Source organism: Sorex fumeus, unplaced genomic scaffold, assembly GCF_029834395.1.
Source record: "Sorex fumeus unplaced genomic scaffold, SorFum_2.1 ptg000100l, whole genome shotgun sequence".
Lineage (NCBI taxonomy): Eukaryota > Metazoa > Chordata > Mammalia > Eulipotyphla > Soricidae > Sorex > Sorex fumeus.
The window spans coordinates 1,852,903-1,876,416 of NW_026606157.1; the positions used below are offsets into that span (position 1 = coordinate 1,852,903).

The 23,514-nt window shown below is 37.6% G+C and overlaps 1 protein-coding gene across 1 annotated transcript in view; it reads right to left on the reverse strand.

The window, feature by feature from the left end:
• Positions 1–23,514, reverse strand: part of SLC15A5 (solute carrier family 15 member 5) — an 87,895-nt gene that overhangs the window by 62,034 nt on the left and 2,347 nt on the right. The window contains exons 2-3 of the mRNA XM_056134594.1: positions 20,115–20,334; positions 5,720–5,889 (exon numbers count right to left, since the gene is read on the reverse strand). Coding sequence (XP_055990569.1) covers positions 5,720–5,889; positions 20,115–20,334 — 390 coding nt within the window. The remainder of the gene's footprint in view (positions 1–5,719; positions 5,890–20,114; positions 20,335–23,514) is intronic.

Here is a 23,514-nt window from a genome sequence, read left to right on the forward strand (position 1 = left end):
TACTTAGGAGAAATCAGAGAGAGAGAAATTTGCTAGAAGGAGACATTATACAAGATAGTTTGTGAATCAACAGGAAGGAAGTAACAGACCTAAATTTATCAACTGGATTCTGAGAAAAAAACAGTGCACTAGTTAGAGAGGCCGAGAAAAGACTCTGCACTCATCTAAGGGCAGCAACAGCTGTCCCAGCAAGTCAAAAATGCCATCACTGAATGTTGGGAGGGAGATCCTCTTGAAAATATCTGTGTCTAAACATTACTCCACCTCCATGGATTAATCCATTAGACTTAATAGAAAACTCATACCTTCTGTACAGATAATTTGGGGTGTCATGTAGACTCAGCCTTTAAAAAATCCATTGTCATTATAATTCTCAAATTGCTTTTCGACACAGGGAGCAGAAATGGAAAGTTGGAAAAAAAAAAAACAACAGAGTGAAAATGCAGCGGAAGTTCCAGTTTAAATGTGCGTGGCAAACACACCGGGCGTGCACGTTTGAAATAAAGCAGATGAGCTATTTTAAATGTTTTATTGCAAAACTTAAAGATTGTAGCTATTACTACTTAAAAAAAAACTTTTAGGAAGCAATTTTTCTATTCCTTGTACCTTTTAAGTCCTTGGTTCTGATGTTCTGCTCCTCTGACCTTGATCTAATCATGAATATCTATGCTACTTAATTATAATAAAAAAAAGCCTACATTGCACTCTAGATGGTAGATGCACATTTTTTCTTCTTTGGTCACCTGCCAGTTCTCAAAATTATAGCAGTGGGAAGAAATGCAAATGAAGGCCGTGCTTGACAGCTAAACATAATGGAATGCCTCGTCCACATTTGAAAAGTTACCTTAAAATAAAAGGTAGCATATAAAAAATCATTTCTTTAAGGTCACCTATGGCTTTGAATTACAGCTTTGAAGTATTTCCAATTTAGTCATCAGAGAGAAAGAAGCCAAAATAAGGATTATATACTTTCAATAGAGGAATGATAGAGTTTTCCTTTTTTCATAGTGGAATGATTTTATAACTTGGACTAGAAAACACAACCAAACAAAAACAACTCCGGAGTATTTGTTTTATGGAGTGTTGTGTAAACCCTGAGTGGACATTACTATTAATTTTACTTACAACTAATAAAATTCTTCTTGTAACTGTTCAAAGAAAAGGATGCCTTCTCATAATGCTAAAATATTCAGGGAATGGATGACAACAGGCTCGAGGCAAGCAGTTGGTTGTACAGATCTTTATTACTTGAAGAATTGTATTTCTTCATTCAGATAAAAATGTTTTCAAATAGGAGTCTAGAAAGCAAGATGGTAGATGCTGAATTGTTCTTTAGGAAATATAAATCTAAAATATTAGAGCGAGGATGCATTGCACATATAAATGCACATGCGTGTGTATATTTAGCATCCCACTGCAAATTATTTCATGATTACTCCAGGAAATGGCATGTTTTCATTAGTTCAAAGTTTGCATTTCCTGTTGTTGGCTGTTTGGAGCAAACAGAGACTCATAGATTTAAAAAGTTTTTTTTTTTTGCATATTGAACCGACTCCACAGATTAGAAGAGAACATATATGCTTGGCTGTATTCCACAGACCACAGAGGGGTGGGGCAGCTGTGGATGAAATTTTCTTGTTCAGTGTCTCAGTATGTAGTGAACAGAATGAGCTCTAAGCTGGGAAGCAGAAGGCATCGGTTTTGGCTCCACTTTGACTATTGGCTTAGGCAAGTCATTTTATATAAATTATGTTTCATTTTCCAAACCCAGTTTAATAATAGTAAACATTAATAGAACATGTATCACATCTCAAGTATTTATAAGAATTGAAACGTCTGTGTTCAAACATAGGGTTAATACAATGTAGTAGATTAAAAAAAAGGTAAGTCTAAGTTTAGGGTACTACAGAGGACAAAAACATAGGAAACCTGGTTTGTCAAAGGTTGTTCTGTGTCCCTCTTGACCTTACCAGTATGGACAAAATGAGTAATAGGCAAAAACATTTCATTTTCAGAACACACACACACACACACACGCGCGCGCACACACACACACACACACACATACCCAAAGAAAACATGAGTGAATTTTTTTTTATTAAAAGCATAGAAAACTTTTCCACCATGATTAAAAATCTAGACCCAATAAGGGAGACTAAGGAGTTATAAGCAAATTCCAACCTCTAAGATGAAATGAAACTGACAAAGCCTTATGCATGGAAGATAATACAAGTATTTACAGATAGCAACACAAGAACAGGATTAAAAGATCTATGAAAATGGGATATATTATTTAGTCTTGGACAATAGGTTAATAATATCCCCAATATATAGAATATTTTAAAAATTGAAAGAAATTTTGCATAGCTTTAGGAGAAAATGTTCAGGTATATGAACTGAAAAATTTTCTCTATAGCCATGAAAAGATCCTCAACAAGTCTTTCTTTTTCATTTTTTCTTTTCTTTTTTGATTTTAAGCCATACGTGGCAGTGTTAAGATCTCTTAGCACTTCTGGCTCTGTGCTCAAGGATAACACGTGGTGGAGTTCAGAGGACCATATGGGATACCAGGGCTCAAACCCAGGAGGGCTGCATGCAAGGCAAACACTCTGCCCACTGTACTATCGCTCTGACCCCTCAACTATTCTTATAATAAGAGTCATGTTATGGCCAGAGAGAGACAGAGTGAGGTTAGAGGACTGTATACGGCACTTGCTTTGCCTGCTGCTGACCTGGGTTCATTCATCGGCACTGTACATGGTCATATGAGTACAGTAGGGAGTGACTCCTGAGCACCAAGCTACGGATAAGCCCTGAGCACAGTCAGGTGTGGCACCCAAAACAAAATTTCCCAGTGAGATGCCATTTCCCACCCTTAAATTGTCAACACTCTCCTTTCTTGGGGAGACTGGGGAAATCAGCATCAAACATGTTTTGATGGAAGTACAACATGGTACTCAAAAAATGGAATTTTAAAGATATTCACTTTTTTTAATTTGGCAACCCTTCTAAAATCTTCCTAAAGTTAATATGAGGAGGTATGTAATGAAGTATTCATCAGGATTCATTTTACATAACAAAACTAAAGAAACAGCTCACATAGCCATGCTGTGAGAATGGTAAGATAATGCTTCAGCACACAACGGTGTACTACATGGATATTAATAGGAATACTTTTATAATTATAAGCAATCCCTTTTTCATTTCATTTCATCATCCTGTTATTCGCCGATTGCCTCGAGCAGGCCCCAGTAACGTCTCTTTCATCCTAGCCCTGAGATTATATTCAAGGCTCTTTAGGAGAATGAGACCCATCATTGTTACTGGTATTTGGCATATTTGGTAGGCCACGGGGAGCTTGCCAGACTCTGCCCTGTGGGCAGGCTACATTCAATAGCCTGCAAGTTTGTCCAAAGTAGGAATGAGACAATAAGATGTCATAAAAAAAAGTTCTGATAAGATGTCGCGCGGTCGCAAATGCGGCCACGCGGTTCCGGGATCTGGATTTTATAGTCTCTGAGTCTGAGCAATCCCTAATTAATGCTAAATTAAAAATCAGGTAAGAGAAAGTGCGAATCATACATTTCTTCTTATATAAGAAGGGAGGGTCTATGTATGTATACATATGAGCACACTTACATACAAACATTAAATAAAGTTTTAATGTGTCTTTTTTGTTAGTTTTTGGGCCACACCCAGTGGTGCTCAAGGTTTACTGCTGGTTCTGTGCTCAGAGGTCATTCCTGACGAACTTGAGGCACCATATGGGCATCCCCCCGAAAAAATAAACAACACCCCCAAATTTTAAGTCCATGAGTTGAATTACAGTTTAAAATTAAACAATAGATCACTTTTAGAAGATGTTAAAACTCAGCTCATTAATTTAAAAAAAATCTAAGAATAGAGGAAAAAAATGACATTTATCTTCTTTTTGTTATATAAAAGGAACTTTTATATATAATTAGCAAATGAGATTTTTTTTTCTCTTTATAAAATTACGGCGGCTAATAAAAGTGGAAGCCATAAAGACCATCACCACTTTTGCAATTCCCAATGCAATCTGGAATGACAGCACCATGGGTGCTGTCAACAGGGATAATCAGACATTTTGATTCCTGAATCAAGTCCATGACACAATCTATGAAGAAATTTTACTCCCGTAATTGGGATCTGGTGAAGTATCTAGGTCAATCAGACAAGTCACAGGACATGTAGAGAACTTGTTGGGTAACACTAGATGGATTTAATCAGCATCTCCATGTCTCCACACTATGAGAATTATCAGTCAAATGACCAAATTTGTCATTAAAGTAAATTGAAAAAGTGAGATAGCAGTCAAGGGGTGCAGGGGAGTTGTATGTGGTTCACAAAACATGGGTGCTATTTGAAATATATGGACTTTAGAAAAGTTTTGATTTGGATAAACTATAAAGTAGATAATTTTTTAAATGAAATTAATCAGAGAGGTTTTCATAGTGACCTTGAATGTCATGTTCGTTAAATGTAAAATAGATATTGCAATTACTTTAAATGTATTTAACCTTTATGGAAATATATACACACAAATAATGCTCTAATATCTAGATTTTACTTGTAAGGTGAAATGGGGAAAAGTGATCAAAGATGAAGTAGTAATTTCTAACGCTATAAGTTAGAATTAGGTGGAATTCTTTTTTTAAAATTTTGTGTATTTTTAAAATATTTTATTATTTTTTTTTTAAAAAAAGGAAAACAGAATTGCCCCGATGAGCCGTTTTCCGGTACAGCCATGGCACCAGAGGTACACGGACCTAATCCAGAGCCCGGCAGCTTGCGGAAGAAATGTAAACAGACTATGCTTTAAACTATGGCGCCATGTCTCCCCACCCCCCAGGAAGGAAAGGGTGTCTGTCTCTCCCGCCTTCCACCCTCCCCCCTCCCCTGCAGCATGGTGGCCGCCACCTCAGAGCTTATTGGAAAGCCAGGTATGAGCTGGAGGTGACGGGGAAACTGCAGCCTCATGGGATGGGGGGGCAGAACCGGCTTGTCCTTCATGCCCTACTGAGGCCATAAATTGCCCCCATGAGCAGCTCTCCAGCATGGCCATGGCTCCAGAGGCACAGACACCAATTTCTTAATTATCCGACTCTTGGAAAAAATCCCTCCAGACTTAATTAGTAAAATATCAGAAATCCAAAATCACATGGCCACTATTGCAGCTGTGCGACATCCTATGGTTTTCATAACCAGCTATAGAAACCAAATTATCTCACAATGCCTTTTCAGCAGTTCTGATTGTTGGGGGGAAATTCCAAACAATAATGGGGCATCTTTTGTCGAAATAATGATAATCAAAGTAGAGAGAGAGTTCAGTAGAAATCATCTGCCTCAACAGGCATCAGGAGGGATGGGGGTGTATATTGGGGTTCTTGGTGGTGAAAAATAATTACTGGTGAAGGGAAGGGTGTTTGATCATTGTATGACTGAACTTAAGCCTAAAAGCTTTGTAACTTTTCTCACGGTGATTCAATAAATAAATTTAAATAAAATAAAATAAAATCAAAAATCAAAAAAGGAAAATAAAAGAAAGACTATCATATCTTAAAGACATTTTGCTTTCATGCACAACAACTGCCAAAATTTACAAATTCTCCTGAGTTGAAAGAAGTTCTTAATCAAAGAAGATGTATTGAGAAAATAGCAATAATTAAAAGATTAGTGTAAAATGTGATTTACTTACATTTTTCTGGCTGATAAATGAGGTTATGGTGCACCATATGGAGAGTTATCAGAGCCATAAGTGTAGAAATGAAAGGAAAAAGTAAAACCAGAGGCCAGGCTCCAGAGTACTGGATAAAAGATATTCCCAGAAAGACCACAGAGGCATTTAGATTCATGATCCAATAAGACCTGGGTGTGCAGACAGAAATAAAAGTGCCATTGAGTTACTGCCAATAACAATTGCTAATTTGAGTTCATTTATTTTGTTTCTTTATGTTCTAAAAGTGAACGAAAAATACATGGTGCTTGTTCTTCTCTGACTTTAATAAGCATTACACTTGTAGGTCCTTCCACTACAAATGGAAGGATTTCATCCTTTTTATAGCTGAGTAGTACTCCATTGTGTATATATTCCACAGTTTTTTCCCCAATTATTTGTAAAAGGTAATTTCGGTTTTTTTCCACTCTTGGATATTGTAAATAATGCTGCAGTGAAGTATGAGTGCTTCTAATCCCTTTGAATTAATGTGTTTGTGTTTTGGGCATATATACTCAGAAGTTGGAGGAATTTAAATTTTTAATGTCTAATGAACTGCTTTCATAATGTTTTCATCAATTTAAATTCCCCCGATATACAAGGGTTTCCTTTACTCCAAATTCCCAATACTCCTTGTTTTTTTCCTTGGGTATAATAACCAATAATTGATCACTTGATCACTTGACTTCCCGTTTAATCATCGATTTGCTCGAGCGGGCACCAGTAACATCTCCGTTTGTCCCTGTCACATGCTAGTGTAGTTGCCAATAATTAATCATTTATATTTTTTATGTCAATTTAAGCTCTATAATGGCAGCATGTTAGTTGGATGAGATTTTGCAAATACTCTTGTGTGTGTGTGTGTGTGTGTGTGTGTGTGTGTGTGTGTGTGTGTATTCTGTGCTCAGGGGACCTTGGTGGTCACATTTGGTGATATTTGGTCTATCTGGTCATTGCTTGGGCCCAAGTATGGGAGTCTTCTTGGGTCCTAGAATGTAGAGTACCATGAGAACCACCCTTAGGTACCCTGGTACTAGGACTATACTTGGCAATACTTACAAGGTTATATGGTTCCAGGGATCAAACCTGGATTGCTTGTTATGAGGCATGCACCCTCACCCTTGTACAGCCCTATTATGTTTCTTCATTTGTGTACATGGCACGTATGTCTTATCGACTTCCTCATCTTTGCTTAGAATAGTTCTAGAAAGAATGGGTCTTTTTTTCTACTCTCTACAATGGAAGCTCGCAACTTTTTCTGTAAAGGGTCTGCTAATAAATATTTTAGGTTTTGTTGTTCATGCAATTTCTATTGCAACTATTCAATTCTGTTTCATGGAGGCATGGAAGCTAGAGAAGACTTCAATGGGGCTGGAAAGATAGTACAGGGTTAAGGTACTTTCCCTGTGCACAGTCACCCCCTATTGGATCCTCTGTGTGGTTCCCCTAGAACCAAGGAGTAATCCCTGAGCACCATCAAGTGGGCCCAAACCTGTCCCCAATCTTTAAAATCTCTCAATGAATATATCTAATGAACCTGCAAATGGTTCTATCATTAAAATTAATTCTCCCTCCTTATCCCACTTTTCAAACTGCAGTAGAACTCAGGAATACCCAGGTTATATCCAGACCTTGTATTAAGGTTTAAAAGACACCAAGTAGGTGTCTTTTAAACAAAACATTCAGTTACTCCTCATAATCATTATTAGTGCTATCTATACTACTAAGGGTATGTAAAGCAAATTCTGGAGAAATAAATGTTGTCTCATCCTTTCATTAGCTCTGAATTCTGAAAACCTTAAAATTCCATTGCTGAAGAAGGGTGTAAACATTAACTTAAAACATTATTGAGGTGAAATGAAATAAATAAAATTTACTGTAGCGAGTGCTATGGTTTCATGATATATGTTTCAGTTGTGCAAAATGCTAATAAATCTAAGATTTAGAATACTTAGCATTATCACTAAAAATGAAGAGACTTACTGGTTAGATCAGATTTACCCAGGATACAAGAATAATCTCTTTTTTGATTAACTTAAATGAGCTGATTAGAGGTCTTAATTATTTAGCAAAATCCTTTCACATTTACCATGTAGCATAATTTAGCCAGGGTGTTATCCAGTCATTTACTATATTCTTCTGGGAAGAGAAAGATCATGGGGTTATGACCACACTCAAGGTGATGGCTCTGTCTGGAATCCATTGAGGAATAGTTATCCTATCACTTTTCTTCTATATTTTCTAATTGGTCTGTTTTTCTCGACTTTTTGTCCTTCCTCCTTCCATCTTTTCTTCCTGTTCTCCTTCCTTAGCTTCCTTCTGTTTTTTTTCACTAAGTGAAACAGCAATACTCAACGGGAAAGACTGGCTTTTGGAAGGGCAAAGTAAAGGCTTGAAAAGAAAGAACAGTCTTGAAACAGCCATCTGAAGGAAAAAGAATAAATGGCTACACTGTACTTGTCCAAGAATTTTTTAAAAGAATGAAGAGGACTGGGAAGAATGAGGAGAGGGCTGATGTCCTGTCCACTCCCAGAATTGCTCTATATTACTTTAATTGGGTAGCTTGTCTTTTAATTATTGATTTATAAATATTATTTATAGACTCTAAGTATATCTCTGTGTTTTGAAGATAGGAGCCTTGTCTTTTCATTTTTTTAATGAAATCATTTGGTAAGAAAATGTTAAAAGACTTTTTTTTTTTGTACAACTGGGAATCTAACTCAGAGCCTCACACATGCAAGATAGGTGCTTACTACCAAGCTATAGCCCCAGTGAAAAGTCTTAAATTTTAATAAAATTTCAGTTCATTCATTTTACATTTGTTCATTCTTTCACACTTTTCCTGTACTATGCAAAGAATATATTTTACATGCAAGTCACATGCACTTTTTCTTATTTTCCATAGTTTTATGGCTTTAGATATTATGTAAGGCTAATGGCCCACTTTGAATTAACTTTTAGCAGGGCATCCTTTTTTTCTCTATATGATATTCAGTTACTCTACCATAATTCTTTTAAAAGATGATCTTTTGGGGGGTACAGAGGTGATACAGAGGTTGGAGAGCTTGCCTTACATGTGACTGACCCTAATTACTGACCCTAATTCAATTCCTGGTCCCCTGAGCACTGCCGGGAGTGGTCCCTAAGAAAAGTCAGGAGTAAGACCCGACCACAGCCAGGTGTATCTCAAACCTCCTTCTTCCCCCAAAAAAGGAGTTCACAAAAAGATGACATTCTCCTTATTGAATTTTTGAACCTTTGTTAAAAACGAATTAACCACATCATTTTGGGTCTATTTACTGTTTTTAATTCTATCCCACTAAGATAACTTATGCTAATCATACACTATCTTGATTACTGTGGTTGTTTTACTATTTTAAAAAAATATTGGTTTATTATATTGACATATAATAAAAGGCTTGTGATTTAAAGTACACAATTTGGCAGGGCTGTAGAGATATCACAGAGGCTAAGGTGGCCAGGCTTAAGTCTTTATATCTGGCCAGCCACAGTTTGATCCCTGGCACCACATGGTTTACAAGCACTGCTGGGAATAGCCCCAGTACTGCCTCTAACCCACTTCTAACCCCTGCCCACACACAAAGTATACAATTTGGTATATTTTTGATAGGCACCCACAAAATGATCACCCCATTCAATGCAATGAACATTTTTATCACTCCAAAAGTTTCTTGCTGTCATTTTCTATTTTCTCTCTCTCCTACACCTTCTTGCCTCACTCTCTCCATTCCCAGGTAACCAAACAAGACTTTTTTTTTTTACTGTCACTGTAGGTTAAATTGAAAATTATATAATGTGTGTGGAATTTTTTATATGTGGAATTACCAAGCACTTCATCATTTTTTTAAAGCACTTTCAAGATATATTCTAGAGATTTTCAAATATACACAACAGTATTATTAATGGCAGTTGCCTTGCTGTACATAAAATCTCCATGACTATTTTTACAAAAGTTTATACTTTTAAATTTATTTTTCTCACCCCTTTAACACTCCCCCAATCCACTTTTCTGGCAATGATCAATCTGTTCTTTGTCTATGAGTTTGAATACCTAATTACTTATTTGTGACATAAAATATTTTTATTTAGAGAAATTCACTTAGAGAGGGGAGGGAAAGAGAGATATATGTTCAACAGAGAATATGGGCTTTTCTAAAGGAGAAAAGTCCCATTGTTTAGATTCCATGTATAGTGGAAAATATTTACTTTTTCATCCATATGTTTTCACTTAGTATAATTATATATATAGATTTGCCCAGATTATTGTTTCTTGGTATGTCTTTCTTTTTATTCCCAAGTAGTATTTGACTATATAAATATACCACAATTATATTTATATTTTCTAGCTTTTTGGCTGTTATTATAGCACAGCGGGTAGAGCGTTCGCCTTACAAGCGGCCAACATGGCCGACCCGAGTTTGACTCCTCTGCCCCTCTCGGAGAGCCTGGCAAGCTTCCGAGAGTATTCGATATGCCAAACACAGTAACAACAAAGTCTCCAATGGAGACGTTACTGGGCCCACTCGAGCAAATCGACGATCAACGGGAGGGCCTTTACCTTACCTTATTATAACAATTCCATTTAGAGCATTCATATTTTAATTAATTTCTCTTGGGATAAAAGTCTAGGAGTAGAATTATTGAGTGATAGATATGGTAGAGGGATATATAAAATTTTATTTATTTAGGTTTGGGGGACCACATCTGACTGTTCTCAGGTCTTACTCGTGGCTCTATGCTCAGAGATCACTCCTGGTGGGGATTGAGGGACCATGTCTGATTCTGGGAATGGAACTTGGGTCAGCCACATGTAAGGAAAACATCCCAATCCATTGTACTATCTCTTCGGCCCTACAACACGTTCATAAATTTCCAAGCAGTTTCAAGCAGTCGCAACATTTTTTTATTATCACCTATGCACTATAGTCCCTACACATATACATGTTGCCCAACATTTGTTACTGTCAGTCTTTAATTTTAGCCATTTTAATAGATGTATCTGGTATCCTACTGTACTTTTATTTTGCATATCCCTGGCCACCAATAATATGAACATCTTTCACATGCCTATTAATCATCTTCAGGTCTTTTTTGGTGAAGTTTATAATCAAATCTTTCGGCCATTAAAAATGGACTATTTTCCTTTTATTGATCTTTGTGATTTCTCTATACTTACTGGTTACAAGTGATCTGTCAAATAGGTGATTTAAAAATTTTGTTTTCCCATCTGTGAGTGGCTTTCATTCTTTTAACAATGTCTTTTGACAAGCACAAATTCTAAATTCTGAAGTCCAGTTGCTTATTTTATCTCTCACAGATCACATTTCCAGTGTTGTCTGTTGTGTAACTTTGCCTAACCTGAGATTGGCAAGACCATCCTTCTTGACACAGCCTTTAGGAGACGTTACTGGGACAAGATGTACTTTTCATATTTCTTCACAGTCATTTATTTCTTGGCATCATCATTTCCTCATGAATCCAGGCTTCAGCATTTGAAATTACCTTCTGCTCTACTTCTCACCCATTTAATCTACCACTTTAATAAATATTGTTCTTTCTCTTCAGGATAATGGACAGAAAACCATTGGTTTGAATCTTAACTCTGACAATCACATGATTTGTGGTCCTAGACTCTCTGGAATTTGGAATCTTTATTTCTAAAGTAAGGACCATCCCATCTGGACGGTGTTTTGGGCAAGATTTGACACAAATGCAGTTACTCTTCTTCATTTGATTTCAGGTACAAAAATGAAAAGGGAAATTAAAACCTAGTGAGCAGTGACTAGAGAAGGAACCGTTACGTACGTTAGATTTCATAGAGCCTTGAAGTCCATGCTAAGGAATTTGGATTTTATTCCTTACAATTTGGGGGGAAGCCGTGAAAAAGAAATTGAGCAGGATGCTGAAATGATTAGGCTGTAAGTGTAAAAAAAAAAACAATGCTATGTCTGCTCTCTAGGATTAGGGGAGGCCTGATCACGAGATCACTCACAGCTGTTCTAATAGTCTAGCTGAGAGCTCCAAGGGAACAGCTGTACCAGAAGAAAGAAAAGGAAAAGGAAGAAAAGTAGATACATATGTTATACTTATTAGGAAAGGAGAAAAGCATGAATAGGGCTGCTTCACTTTCTTGTAAACATGCCTGGTCGTTTTTTGTCCCCATAGCTTAAAAAATATTTTAATTGAGTCAGGTGAAATATACAATACGAAGTTGTTTATGATTTAGCGTCAGTTATATAATGTTTCAACATCCATCTGTCATCCCTTCACTAGTGCACATTTCCAGCTACCAGTGTCTCCAGTTTCCATCCTGCCCACCTCCCCACTCCACCCCTGGAGTCTGCCTCCATGGCGGAGACTTCTCTCTTCCTCTCTCTTTCACCTTCTCTCTTTCTTCCTCTCCCTTTTCTTTTTTTTAAAAAAATTTTTTATTAGTGAAACACCATGAGGTATAGTTATAGACTTATAAATTTTTGTGCTTGGGTTTCAGTTATACAATGATCAAGTACCCATCCCTCCACTAGTGCCCATCTTCCACCACCATGGGTCCCAGCATCCCTCCCACCCCCCATCCCCCCTGTCCCACCCTGCCTCTGTGGCAGGGCATTCCCCCTTGTTCTCTCTCTCTTCTTTTGGGTACTGTGTTTTGCAATTCCCTTTCCCTCTTCTTTTAGGCACCATGGTTTGCAATACTATTACTGAAAGGTTATCGTGCAGATCACTTTACCTCCTTTCAGCCTTCATTTTTTTGTCCAGTGTAATCATTTCCAACTGTCATTTGTCACAGTGGTCCCTTCCCTGTCCTAACTGCACCCCCTCCCCATTGTGGCAAGCTTTCTACCATGGACTAGTCCTCCTGGCCCTTGTTTCTATTGCCTTTGGGTATTATTTGAATACTGTGCTTGTTTTGTTAATATCCTGCAAATGAGTGCAATCATTCTATGTTTGTCCCTCTCCCTGTGACTCTTCAGAGGGAGTCTTGACTTGTTTGGTCAGTGGTATTTTATCCTTGAAGAAGCCTTTCGCTTCAATGTCTTGGAGAGTTTAGCCTATATTTTCCTCTGTATACCTTATGAATTCAGGTCTGATATGGTCTTTAATCCATCTTGATTTGTGTTTTGTGTATAGCGTTAGAAAGAGATCTGAGTTTTTCTTTTTTCTTTTTTTGCATGAAGCTGGCCAGTTTTCCCAGGAATAGTTGTTGAAGAGGCTTTCCTTGCTTCACTTCATGTTTTTTGCTCCTTTATCAAAGCTTAACTGATCATATACCTGAAGGTCTTTCTCAGTATATTCAAGTATACTCCCCCATAATCTTTTTTAAAGTTTTAAAGTTTTTTATTGAATCACCATGAGATACAGCATCACAAAGCTGTTCATGATTGCATTTCAGTCATACAATGTTCCAACCCATTTCTCCACCAGTGTAATTTCCCAGCGCCAATGTCCCCAATTTCTCTCCAACCCCTTCAAGCCACCCCCACCCCCGCCTGCCTCTATGGCAGGCACCTCTCATCTCTCCCTCTCTCTCTCTCTCACTCTCTCTCTCTATCTTTCATTTTAGACATGATTTTCAATACAGATGCTGAACTCTCAGCATCCAGTTCTTGTCTAGAGTGATCATTTCCAACTAGTATTGTCATAATGGATTCCCCCGCCCCCACCAATAACTTTTCTTGTTCCTAGACTTACTCTGACTCACTTCCAAAGTGCAATATCCTTTTCCTTCATTTGCTCTGCTCTTAAATACTAGTTCTCTTTTCTGAACCCCCAAATGTTTCTGCTCCAATTATTCCACTTGTGTGAGTGTTGTCTTATTTTTACATTGGCAAGCCCCCCTGATAGTAACAGTCTAGTTTTTATATCCAATTCTCTGTCTCCAAGGACTCTGCACAGTTTGGGGCCCATAATAAATGGACAGTAACTGCTTGATAAAGAACATGGTTTCTCATTAAAAAATAAAACTGGTCTGTCAAACAACAATGTTAAAATAATCTCTTTATAACTTACCCAAGAAAGCAGTAAGATGTTAAACATGGTTATACCGAATGAACAAATTTACCATCATTTATTAAGAGCAATTTATTTCTTACAAAGTAGGTGCAGTGTAATGTTAGAATTTTCTAGAACAACTGGATGAAGTCCCTGAGCTCTGCCTCAGGTCATCCTTTCATGCTGTGACAATCTGTGTACTTTTGTTGTAGCAGTAGCAACTGAGAAGCTGGAGCAGAAAGCAATGCGACAGTTCTTTAAATCTTTAGAAAACTTTTTTTTTAAGTGTTAGGCATTGCTGAGAAAATCTGTAAACTAAATTGCTCTAAAGAGGGTCAAGGAAAATTACAATTATTCTAAGACTTAAATCTTGTGAAAAGCAGTTAGGACCAATGAATTATAGTGTTGAATATCTTATGTGTAGGAAGAGATTTCACCTAAAGTACTAAATGCATTTGAACAAATGCCACCCAACCTATTTGATTGTGTAATTTTCTGAAAGAATTACCCAGCACAGTCATTTTTATATATGCCTTTGTTGATCCATGGACAGGACAAGCCATAGATAATTAAGGGTGAAATTGTGTATGTATCAACTGTAAAAAAATAAAAGAAATAAAACTCCACAGTCTTCAAACTCACCATTAAGAGTCCTTTCATCTCATAGCTCACTAGCAAATTGAATATACAAAGCACCTTTCACACAGAAAGTCAGAGAGCAAAGCACGAAAGCAAAACAAATACCAGTGATTAAGGAAAATTGAAAGCAGCAGTAAAAATGTTTCTTTACTTTTAAATACAGACTGGAAACTGCAAATAACTAGGAGTATATACAAGTGGTATTTTTTGTTGTCGTTCACAATATTCTCTGCTATAGAATACAACTATGGTAAAAAACATTCCTGTTGTAAAATTCAGCCATCCTTTTGAGACTATTTTATTGAGATTATTTTAAAACTTCAAGTTTACTTAGTAATAGTTTTTAAATTTACTGAGACATTTTGCCATTTCTTACACTGACCACTTTTGACATGCTTTGGATTTGGATTTGTGTGTGTGTATATGTGTGTGTGTGTGTGTGTGTGTGTGTGTGTGTGTGTGTGTGATTTTAGGAGAAATGGCCTAAAATGATCTTTCCTAACTTGAAAAGCTATCAATCAGAGGAGACGAATGTTTGGGTCTTTATAATATTAGTGAACAATTTAAAGAGTTCAGGGAGAATATTTTATTCTGCACTTTGCAGTATTGACATAGTTCAGTATCTAATATCTAGTGGAGGTGGCTTTTCAACAGGGTAAACTTGAACTGTGTGGAAGAATGTGTCTGTGGGTAATTGGCTTCTGGTTTTGTGTTGGATGGCTGTTGTCAGCCTTCAGTCTTTTAATAGAACCATCAGTTCAATGAAGTAGTTCAAAGAACACTCTAGTGATGTTAAATTTGGAGGAAGAAGGAGCAAATGAAAATGTTAAAATTTCACACTTTATTTTTAAAGCAATATTGTTAGAGAAGAGGTAGTTTAATAAAGGAAAACTAGCTTTTATTGAACGTAAGAATGATATCAAAATGCCATTTTTATCATAGACCTATCTCATGGATATATTTCTTATTATTATCATATATGGGCATGATAATTTACATATATTGATATGTCATAGAAATATGACATATTTTCTTACTGTCTTGCAATAATCCATATCTAATGGACATCAAAATAAAAATGAACACCATACTTTAAATTGGGGGGAAATGTTTCACTTGTTTTCTTCAAATGTTTCTCTTGCTTTTCCTGCCTTACCCACTTTAGATATGTTTTCATTCCATTTCTTGGTTGCCTTTCTTTTGCTAACAGCACAGCTGTAACAGTTGTTTAATGCATATTTTTTTTCTTATATCCAAAAGTTAAGAACTTTGAGCCAGTAATTTATTGATGAAAAGAGAGCCCAGTCATCTACCTATCCAGCTTAAAATAGACTAAGTGAGGTTTAGGATAAAACAAGAAGCATCAGGAGCAGCAAACAACAAAGGAAACTGTTTTCTTCCCTCCTTTCCTGCCCCTCAACATTCCTTGGTTTCTACAGATATATTGTTCATTTCTACAGATATATTGTTCAAAGAGGCATTCTGTTTTTGCTGAAAGCTTACAATTTCAGCAAAAACGAAGAAGGAGGCGCCTGCTGTTATTGGGCAAAGAAGGTATTATTTATTAAACTTGGCTGCAACTCATGCCAAAAGAATTTGCAGAGATCTAATGATTCCTTTGAAGCAATTTATAGGCAATTTTCAGTCTATAACTTAGAAGATATTTTGAGTATTAGTATTAATAAGATTATTTCATGAATAACATTAATTTTATTGACTAGGTGGCATCTTATAAATTAGAGTCTTATTAATGCAGTGTGTATATAGACACATAGCTTTTTCTCTTATCACGGATTTGATAGAATCTCTACTAGGTATGTTTCCAAGGATGGTAGAAAATTTTTATGAATCATAAACATCTTTCAAAGCTGCCTCACACACTGCTGGTGTGCTCAGTCACTGTTTAGTTTCATCTCTTTGCAACAATACCTTCCGTCTTTGGAATATCCTTTGGAATTATTATATTTGTAATATACTCTTTCCTGTCACAGAACTTTTTTCAAAATTCACAATCATTTGCTGAAGGTATATAACCAGTAGCTATGCTCCAAAGGGTTGAAAGAGGGGTCTGAGACATATTTAAAAAAATCTTCTCAAGTGATTTTTAAAATTAGGTGGCACTATTCCAGAGGAGGGAATTATGCATGTCTTGGGGTACCAGGGATCAAGCCTAGGGTCTCAAAATTGTCAAGTACATGCTCTACCATGGGGTGATCCTCTGTAAATATTCCTGATCCTTTTAGAGCAGTGATTCTTCTTCCCTCTTTTATGTTTTTAAAGAAATTCTATTAAAAGAGTCAAGAGAAAAGGTAATGCATTCAAGAGAGAATGTGGGCTTCTCTAGAGAAGAGAACTCTCTGAGGAAAAAGGAAGGAATTATACACCAAGCTCAGATGCAGGTGATTCCAATGGAATGCACCAAAAGAGGTGGTTCTTAGATCTGATGACTACTTAGGTTGCTTCAATAAAAACAAAAATACCTCCTGGTTTCTGGATCCAATGTCAGATCAACATGGTTGAGACCTTGGGTGGCCTGGTCTTGGTATCAGTTTTTCATGCACCTCTGAGATTGAGTTTCAATGATCTTGGACAATATTCAAGTGCATGTTAAAATAGCTTCTAGAAATATAAATTTGGTAAAGTATTTTTTTTTACCTCAGTGCTTCCCTAAGGTTAAAGAGATTACATTCAAGTAAGTATTAAAATTTTACCAGGAGGCAGGGATCACATGAAGTCAATTTAAAGGTCAATTATTAATTTGATAATCAGAATTTATGAAATGGAATACGTCAATCTCTAAACTCATTTATGAACTTTATCAACACTCTTTGGACCTTTAAATAATATAGAATTCACTTGGATAATTGATTAGCAATGGACTATGACAGGCAGATAGAAAGCAAATGATCAGGGAAAACAAGTAGAAAGCTAGATTTGAGTAAAAATGATGGTCATGAACAGTCTTCATTATGTACTTTCTTTTTGCTTCCAGAAAAGATCAGCACAGGTGTATTTACCTAGGAGATCTCCAGCGCAGTGATTCTTAATTGTATACCCCAGATTTTGGAAAGTGTTTTGAGTCAGGTTCTGCTCCAGATAACGGTACAGAAATGATGGCTGAACATTATGCCTCTTGATTTCTGGGAGTTAAGCTTTATTCTTTTCATGAGGTGTATAGTTGAGGAAGATCCAGTACCAGATGGTAAAGTTGGCTAGGAGTGGTTTTCTCACCTACACTTGGCAGCTCTACTCGGATGTGTTGCTTTCAATGCCTGAGACTTTCAGTCTATACTATTTAAAATGATCATTGGAAAGCTTTAGGTGGTATAGATGCAATGACACAACTCATTAAAGGTCCTATAACGACGAGGATCTGACATCTGTGCTGAAAAAGAACTGGATGCTTTTTTTTTCTTTTTTGAGTGATAATGGACTGAAGTGGCATGTTATTTCTGCATACACTACCAAAATTCCTTACCTTCATCAGATATGTCATTTCTAGAGGAATTTTTGACCTGGAGAAATAGATCATAAGTGAATCAGCTACCCATTCAAAGATGGCATGCTTTTAAATGGGTTCCCTTTTCCCCAGAGTTTAGGCAAGAATTTTATTTGATAACTGACTCATTATTAAATGATCATCAGAATAGCCATCATGGTTTGACTAATAATGTGCTCAGATCCTGCATGTATTAACTGTTCAGCAGCTCTTTCCTTATTTCCATTTCATTGGGGAGGGTCCTGAGAGTTTAAGGAACTTACCAAAGACCCCCAGACTCCAAAGGGAAAGAGCTAGTATTCTGCTAGCTGCCCGGGTCTTCTGCTGGGTCTCTGTGCCTCTTGCTATCAATCGTTACTGATGCACAGGAGTATAATTAATTTTCATTTCTCTAAATTGCTCATTGCCATTTCCCTGTAGTTAAAAAGTGTCTCTATATTTTACTATTTAAATGTAAGAAATGTAAGGAACAATCATCCTTCAAGGTTGCACCTTATCCAAAGAATCTGTTGTATGAGAGAGTAATACCCAAATTCTTTAGACACATTTCTGGGTGCCTTGGTTTTAGGTGTTTTAAAGAATGCATGATTCTTTTTATAAGCGATTTTAATGAACTTAGGAAATATTAAGAGACCAAATTGAAATGTGTTCATTCTAAATTTGGCCTGGCTTCTCACAGCTGCAGAAATTCATTTTCACCTCATTCCCCATCCCCCTTCCCACAGTCCTAAAGCACAGCCCCCCTGGGAGTCCCCCCTATTTCCCAAAGGAAATATTTCATTCATATAATGTCTTCTTTGTAATCAACACTGAGAAATGTCACTTTGATTAAACACAACTCTGAATGACTAAGACCACAGTACAATAAATTCTCCAGAGCTATCTTTCAGAACAACTGATTGCTCTCCAGTCTTAATCCTCCAGAGTCTTATTTAATCAAAATGATGGTGCTAATTAAGGATTAAAACCTTCGAATAGAATGAAAAAAGAAGGATTTTTCTTTCTCCTTTGGGCAGGTCAAGGAGGCAAAATTTGTTATAAGGAAGTAAAGAATATCTTCCACCTTTGATTAAAGTATGTTATTTTCTCATGTTTGGATGAAATCCAAAACAGGTCTGAATGCTTTATAATATTAATGTAATTGGAGGGAAAAAGAGAGAAAGAGAAAGAGAAATATAAAAAGAGGAAGAAATAACATGACACTCTTGGATAGCGGCGTCTACCTAGGTAAGATTTATTCTGAAACTTTTTCACTGAATGCTTTTCATATTAATTTTCTATAGGCATGTAGTTGGATGCTATCTGTGCACTGCTCTTATCTCTTGCGAATATTGATAGAAATATAGAAAATATTTTTTAAATGTTGGTAACCCATTTGACAAGAACAGAGGGGAAAAAAGACAATGGATTTTATAGCTGTTTGATATTCACTGATGATCAACAATAAAACCAGAAAACTTCTCAAATAAATACTGAAATGCTTTAGTATGTGTTCATTATTTTCTTAAATTTGTATTTGGTAATAAAAATTGGTTTCTTAGGGACACAAAAAGCCTTAAGAAAGCTTCACGATTCACAGAAAGTTGGTTGGGATTTTATGGAATAAACACTTGCGTGTCAAGGGTGCAGGGATGAGAGCATTGAAGTTTGCTATTTTCAGCACTTTGTTAAATGCTTAATATCCTTTTCCTCTTCCCTTTGTCCTGGTTTTATGGCTTGTAACTCCAACCCTATTGGTCTAGTACAAGGTATAGATAACAGAACAGCTCTGGTCACCTACTTGGTACCAGTTTCTCTGCCAATAAGTTTTTCTATCGACATTCTCACCACCTGAAATAAAACCTTAGAAGAGATATTATTATTATAAACCCACAGAAATCACTCAACCAAAACCTACAGAAAATGTATCAAGTCAGGTAGAGTTGGAACTCCTCCAGGTCTACTTGGCTCCAAAGCCACATTTCACTCACTGTGACAAGCCATGGCACAACTTGATGAGTTAAAGGAGATAGTCACTGGTGTGTCTACGAAGGGACTGGGAAGTGGTGTTGGTCTTTCCTTGCCTCGTGTTCTGCAGAATGTCTCATCAGAGGCATTGCCACTTTGTCTCTTACCCTGGCCAATTAATGTCAAAGATTGTCCTGCTTCCATCCAAGTGGAATTTGAGAGCAAACAATGAGAAATCTTTCAAAGGAAGGAGGGAAAAAAATGAACAAATTTCTCTCTTACCAGGAACAAAAAGCACTTGGTCTCTGGGGTCCACATTCCTGAAGGCTGTAAGTACCCAGTGGACAGAGGGTTCTTATTCCGCCAATGCCGAGGCTGATGGCCAACAGTGCTCCATAGAACAGCCTTGTCTGCTCCTGAGTGGGGAGGTTGTTCGTTGTATGGTAAAGACCTATGGAGAAATGCCCCAAGGGAAAGGCAATCATAGATAATAGTGCTGAGCCTGTGGATAGAGAAGAAAAGTGGTAAAATACCACATAGACCAATTCACCAACAAACCACACCATAAATAACTTTCCTCTCAATAGGGCCTCACTCTGTGATATGACTGAAGTATTTGCTAATTATAGCCACTCTTAAAGATTGCGGGAGTTTTCCAAATGTGAAAACATCTGTATTCTGTGTTTTAACTAATCCAAGAGTCCTTGATTTCCCCTACCCCTGGAGTTAGCACTTCCTTTCCTCTCAGAATGTATAGGCAAATCATGTCCATTTTAACTCATTAAAACAATTCAGAAATCCATCATCTAAGAAACCAAGGTTGCTTGTAATTAACCGCACCCCCAGAGAAAGTCACTGTTAATAAGATATTTGTGCTTAATCAACAGTGATAGAAAATGCAGTGATCTCAGACATCTCAGAAGCCTGTTGGAGAAAACTTGATAAGAACAATAGTTCTTGTCATGAGATTTGCCTTTCCTAGTTCTCTGTTCTTTAAATGACCTTCTCAGTTTTGTTTTTGTGTGTGTGTGTGTGTGAAGAAAACAACTGCCACCCCTCCCCCTCCCCATTCATACTCCCAAGATGCTCAAAGAAACTTTCCTAAGGTGTCATGGTGGTTTGAGGATTATTTTGAGCTGAGGTCAACTGAGACTCTTGAAGGTTCCCAAGAATCACGCTCTTAACTTCCTAGAAAATTGAAATTGGGGAACTTTGTAGAATCTGAACTGTCCTCAGAAACTGCCTTTCTAGCTAAGAAGCCTCTCTGGTTATGTGGCAGGGCAGAGAGCTTATTATCGTGGAGCTGTTCATCTTAGCTCTGAGCAACCGTTTCCTCAGCACAAGCTCCTCATCACCCAACTTGAAACCAAGGGTCTCTTCAGATCAGACAAATATATATTCACATCCCACCCCTCATTGACTTTGAAATCTATACCCATATAGATTCTCCAGATGTATATAATTAAATTTGTGCTCCCTGCTCCCCCCCCATCCCCTAATCTGTTTGATGTGAATTTGATTGTGCAGTCAGCTTGCCCAGGGGAACTTCTTCTCAGCCCCTCTTGCCCCTCTGGGCTTCTGCAGCTGGGTGGACCTTTCAAGTCTCAGGCAGAGGTGAGAAGCCTGGGGGAAGAGGCGAGAGTGCCAGAGGGTTGGAGGGGACAGAAAATAACAAGGAAGGGTTGAATGTTCTCACTTCTGTCTCCCAGGGATGAGCTTTGAGGCGGTCTTTGCTTAATGTAAATGACTAATTCAGTTCTACGGTTCCCCTGTGCTCTTTACGTTTTGCAAATGCATTTTTGCTTGTTGTGTTGTTTCCTTTTGGAAAGCCACAGTGAGATCAGAGAAGGCAATTATTTTTATTCCCGTTAAAAAAGATAGAGACAGGAAATAGAGTGGACTCAGATGTAACTTTCTTCTTCTTCATTTTTTTAAAATTTGTATTTGATAGCAAGCAGTAGGGCGTTTGCCTTAAGCATGGCCTGCCCAGTGGAGCCAGGTTCGATTCCTCCAACTTTCTCAGAGAGTTGGGCAAGCTAACTAGAGTATCTCGCCCACATGGCAAAATTTGGCAAGATACCCGTGACGCATTCGATATGCCAAACACAGTAACAAGTCTCATGATGGAGACATTACTGGGCCCACACGAGCAACTTGATGAACAATGGGAGGACAGTACTACAGTGCTACAATTTTTATTAGTGAAAACACCATGAGGTACAGTTGTAGACTTACAAATTTTTGTGCTTGTGTTTCAGTTATACAATGATCGCGTATCCATCCCTCCACCAGAGCCCATTCTCCACCACCACTGATCCCAGTATCCCTCTCACCCACCCCCCCATCTCCCCCATCCCACCCTGCCTCTGTGGCAGGGCATTCCCTTTTGTTCTCTCTCCTTTTGGGTGCTGTGGTTTGCAAAAGAGGCATTGAGTGGCAATCATGTTTGGTCTATAGTCTACTTTCAGCATGCTTCTCCCATCCTGGGAGGATCCTCCCAACACCCTTTATTTGGTGCTCCCTTCTCTATCTGAGCTGCCTTTTCCCCCTAGCGTGTGTGGCTGGCCTCCAAGCCATGGAGTAAAATTCCTGGTACTTATCTCAGCTATTATTGGGTGTTAGTCTCCTATTTTGTTACTTTATGTTCGCCAGATGAATGCAATCTTTCATGGATCAGGAGAATTAACATTGTCAAAATGGGAATACTTCTTTGTTTTTTTTAAGACTTCCTGTCTTCAGATAGTCAATGGATTTTTTAAACACCAGTTTAATACCTCAGAAATGTCTTCTTTATGTTAGTTTTGTCTTCCGATTTTTTAAATTTGACATTCACTCTTTTTTTTTCTTGGTACAAATTGTTTGCAATGGTGGATTTATTTGGCTAAAGGCAAATAGGTCTTCTGTTTCCTTTGCTCTTCCTGTGACCTTCACAGAGGGAAGGGCATGTGCGCTCACCAGCTATTTGGTGTTAAGCTGCTTTGTATCACTGAGTTGGAATGATTCCTAACCAGTTTAGCCAGATGTGGAACTAACGGTCCTAACTTGGTCACTCACTCGGTCCCAATCCCCAGGCTACATGCCAGCACAAGAGGATGGGCCACAGCTTAGTAATTGCAGCAGCAATTTCCTTAAAGTGAAGGAACTCGGAACAGACCTCTGTGTAAATTAGAGAGGCATAGTGTTCCTATCTGTCGAGAGAATTCCAGAGATACTTATTTCATTTGCACCAAATTTTATCTGCCATGAAGTAGATTTCCAAGTTCATGACGTGTGTGATGGAGCATCTCCCTTTGGAGATATACTGCTGGGTCCAACATCAACAGCATACGGGCAATTGAAAGCCATTCGAATGTGGCAGGATTCATCCTTTCTCTGTTTGGGTCAGGGTTTGGGGTGGGAGATTGACCAGCTCTTCTGATAGAAACTGAAGGAGTTCACTGGAGAAGGTGGTAAACGCAAACATACAGCTATGATCAGAATGTAGTTAAGCAGAGAGCAAAAAAAGCTTGAAACACCATGTGGGTCTTGAATGCTTGCTGTTACAAGCTTGATATGTGGGGTAGAAAGATAAAGCTTGGTGCCATTTTTAGGCAGGGAGATCATTTGTAAGATCAGAAATGGAGGGAAGCAGGCAAGGAGAAGGTAGGCACAATGGGGGTGGTATATTAGGACAGAAATCTGG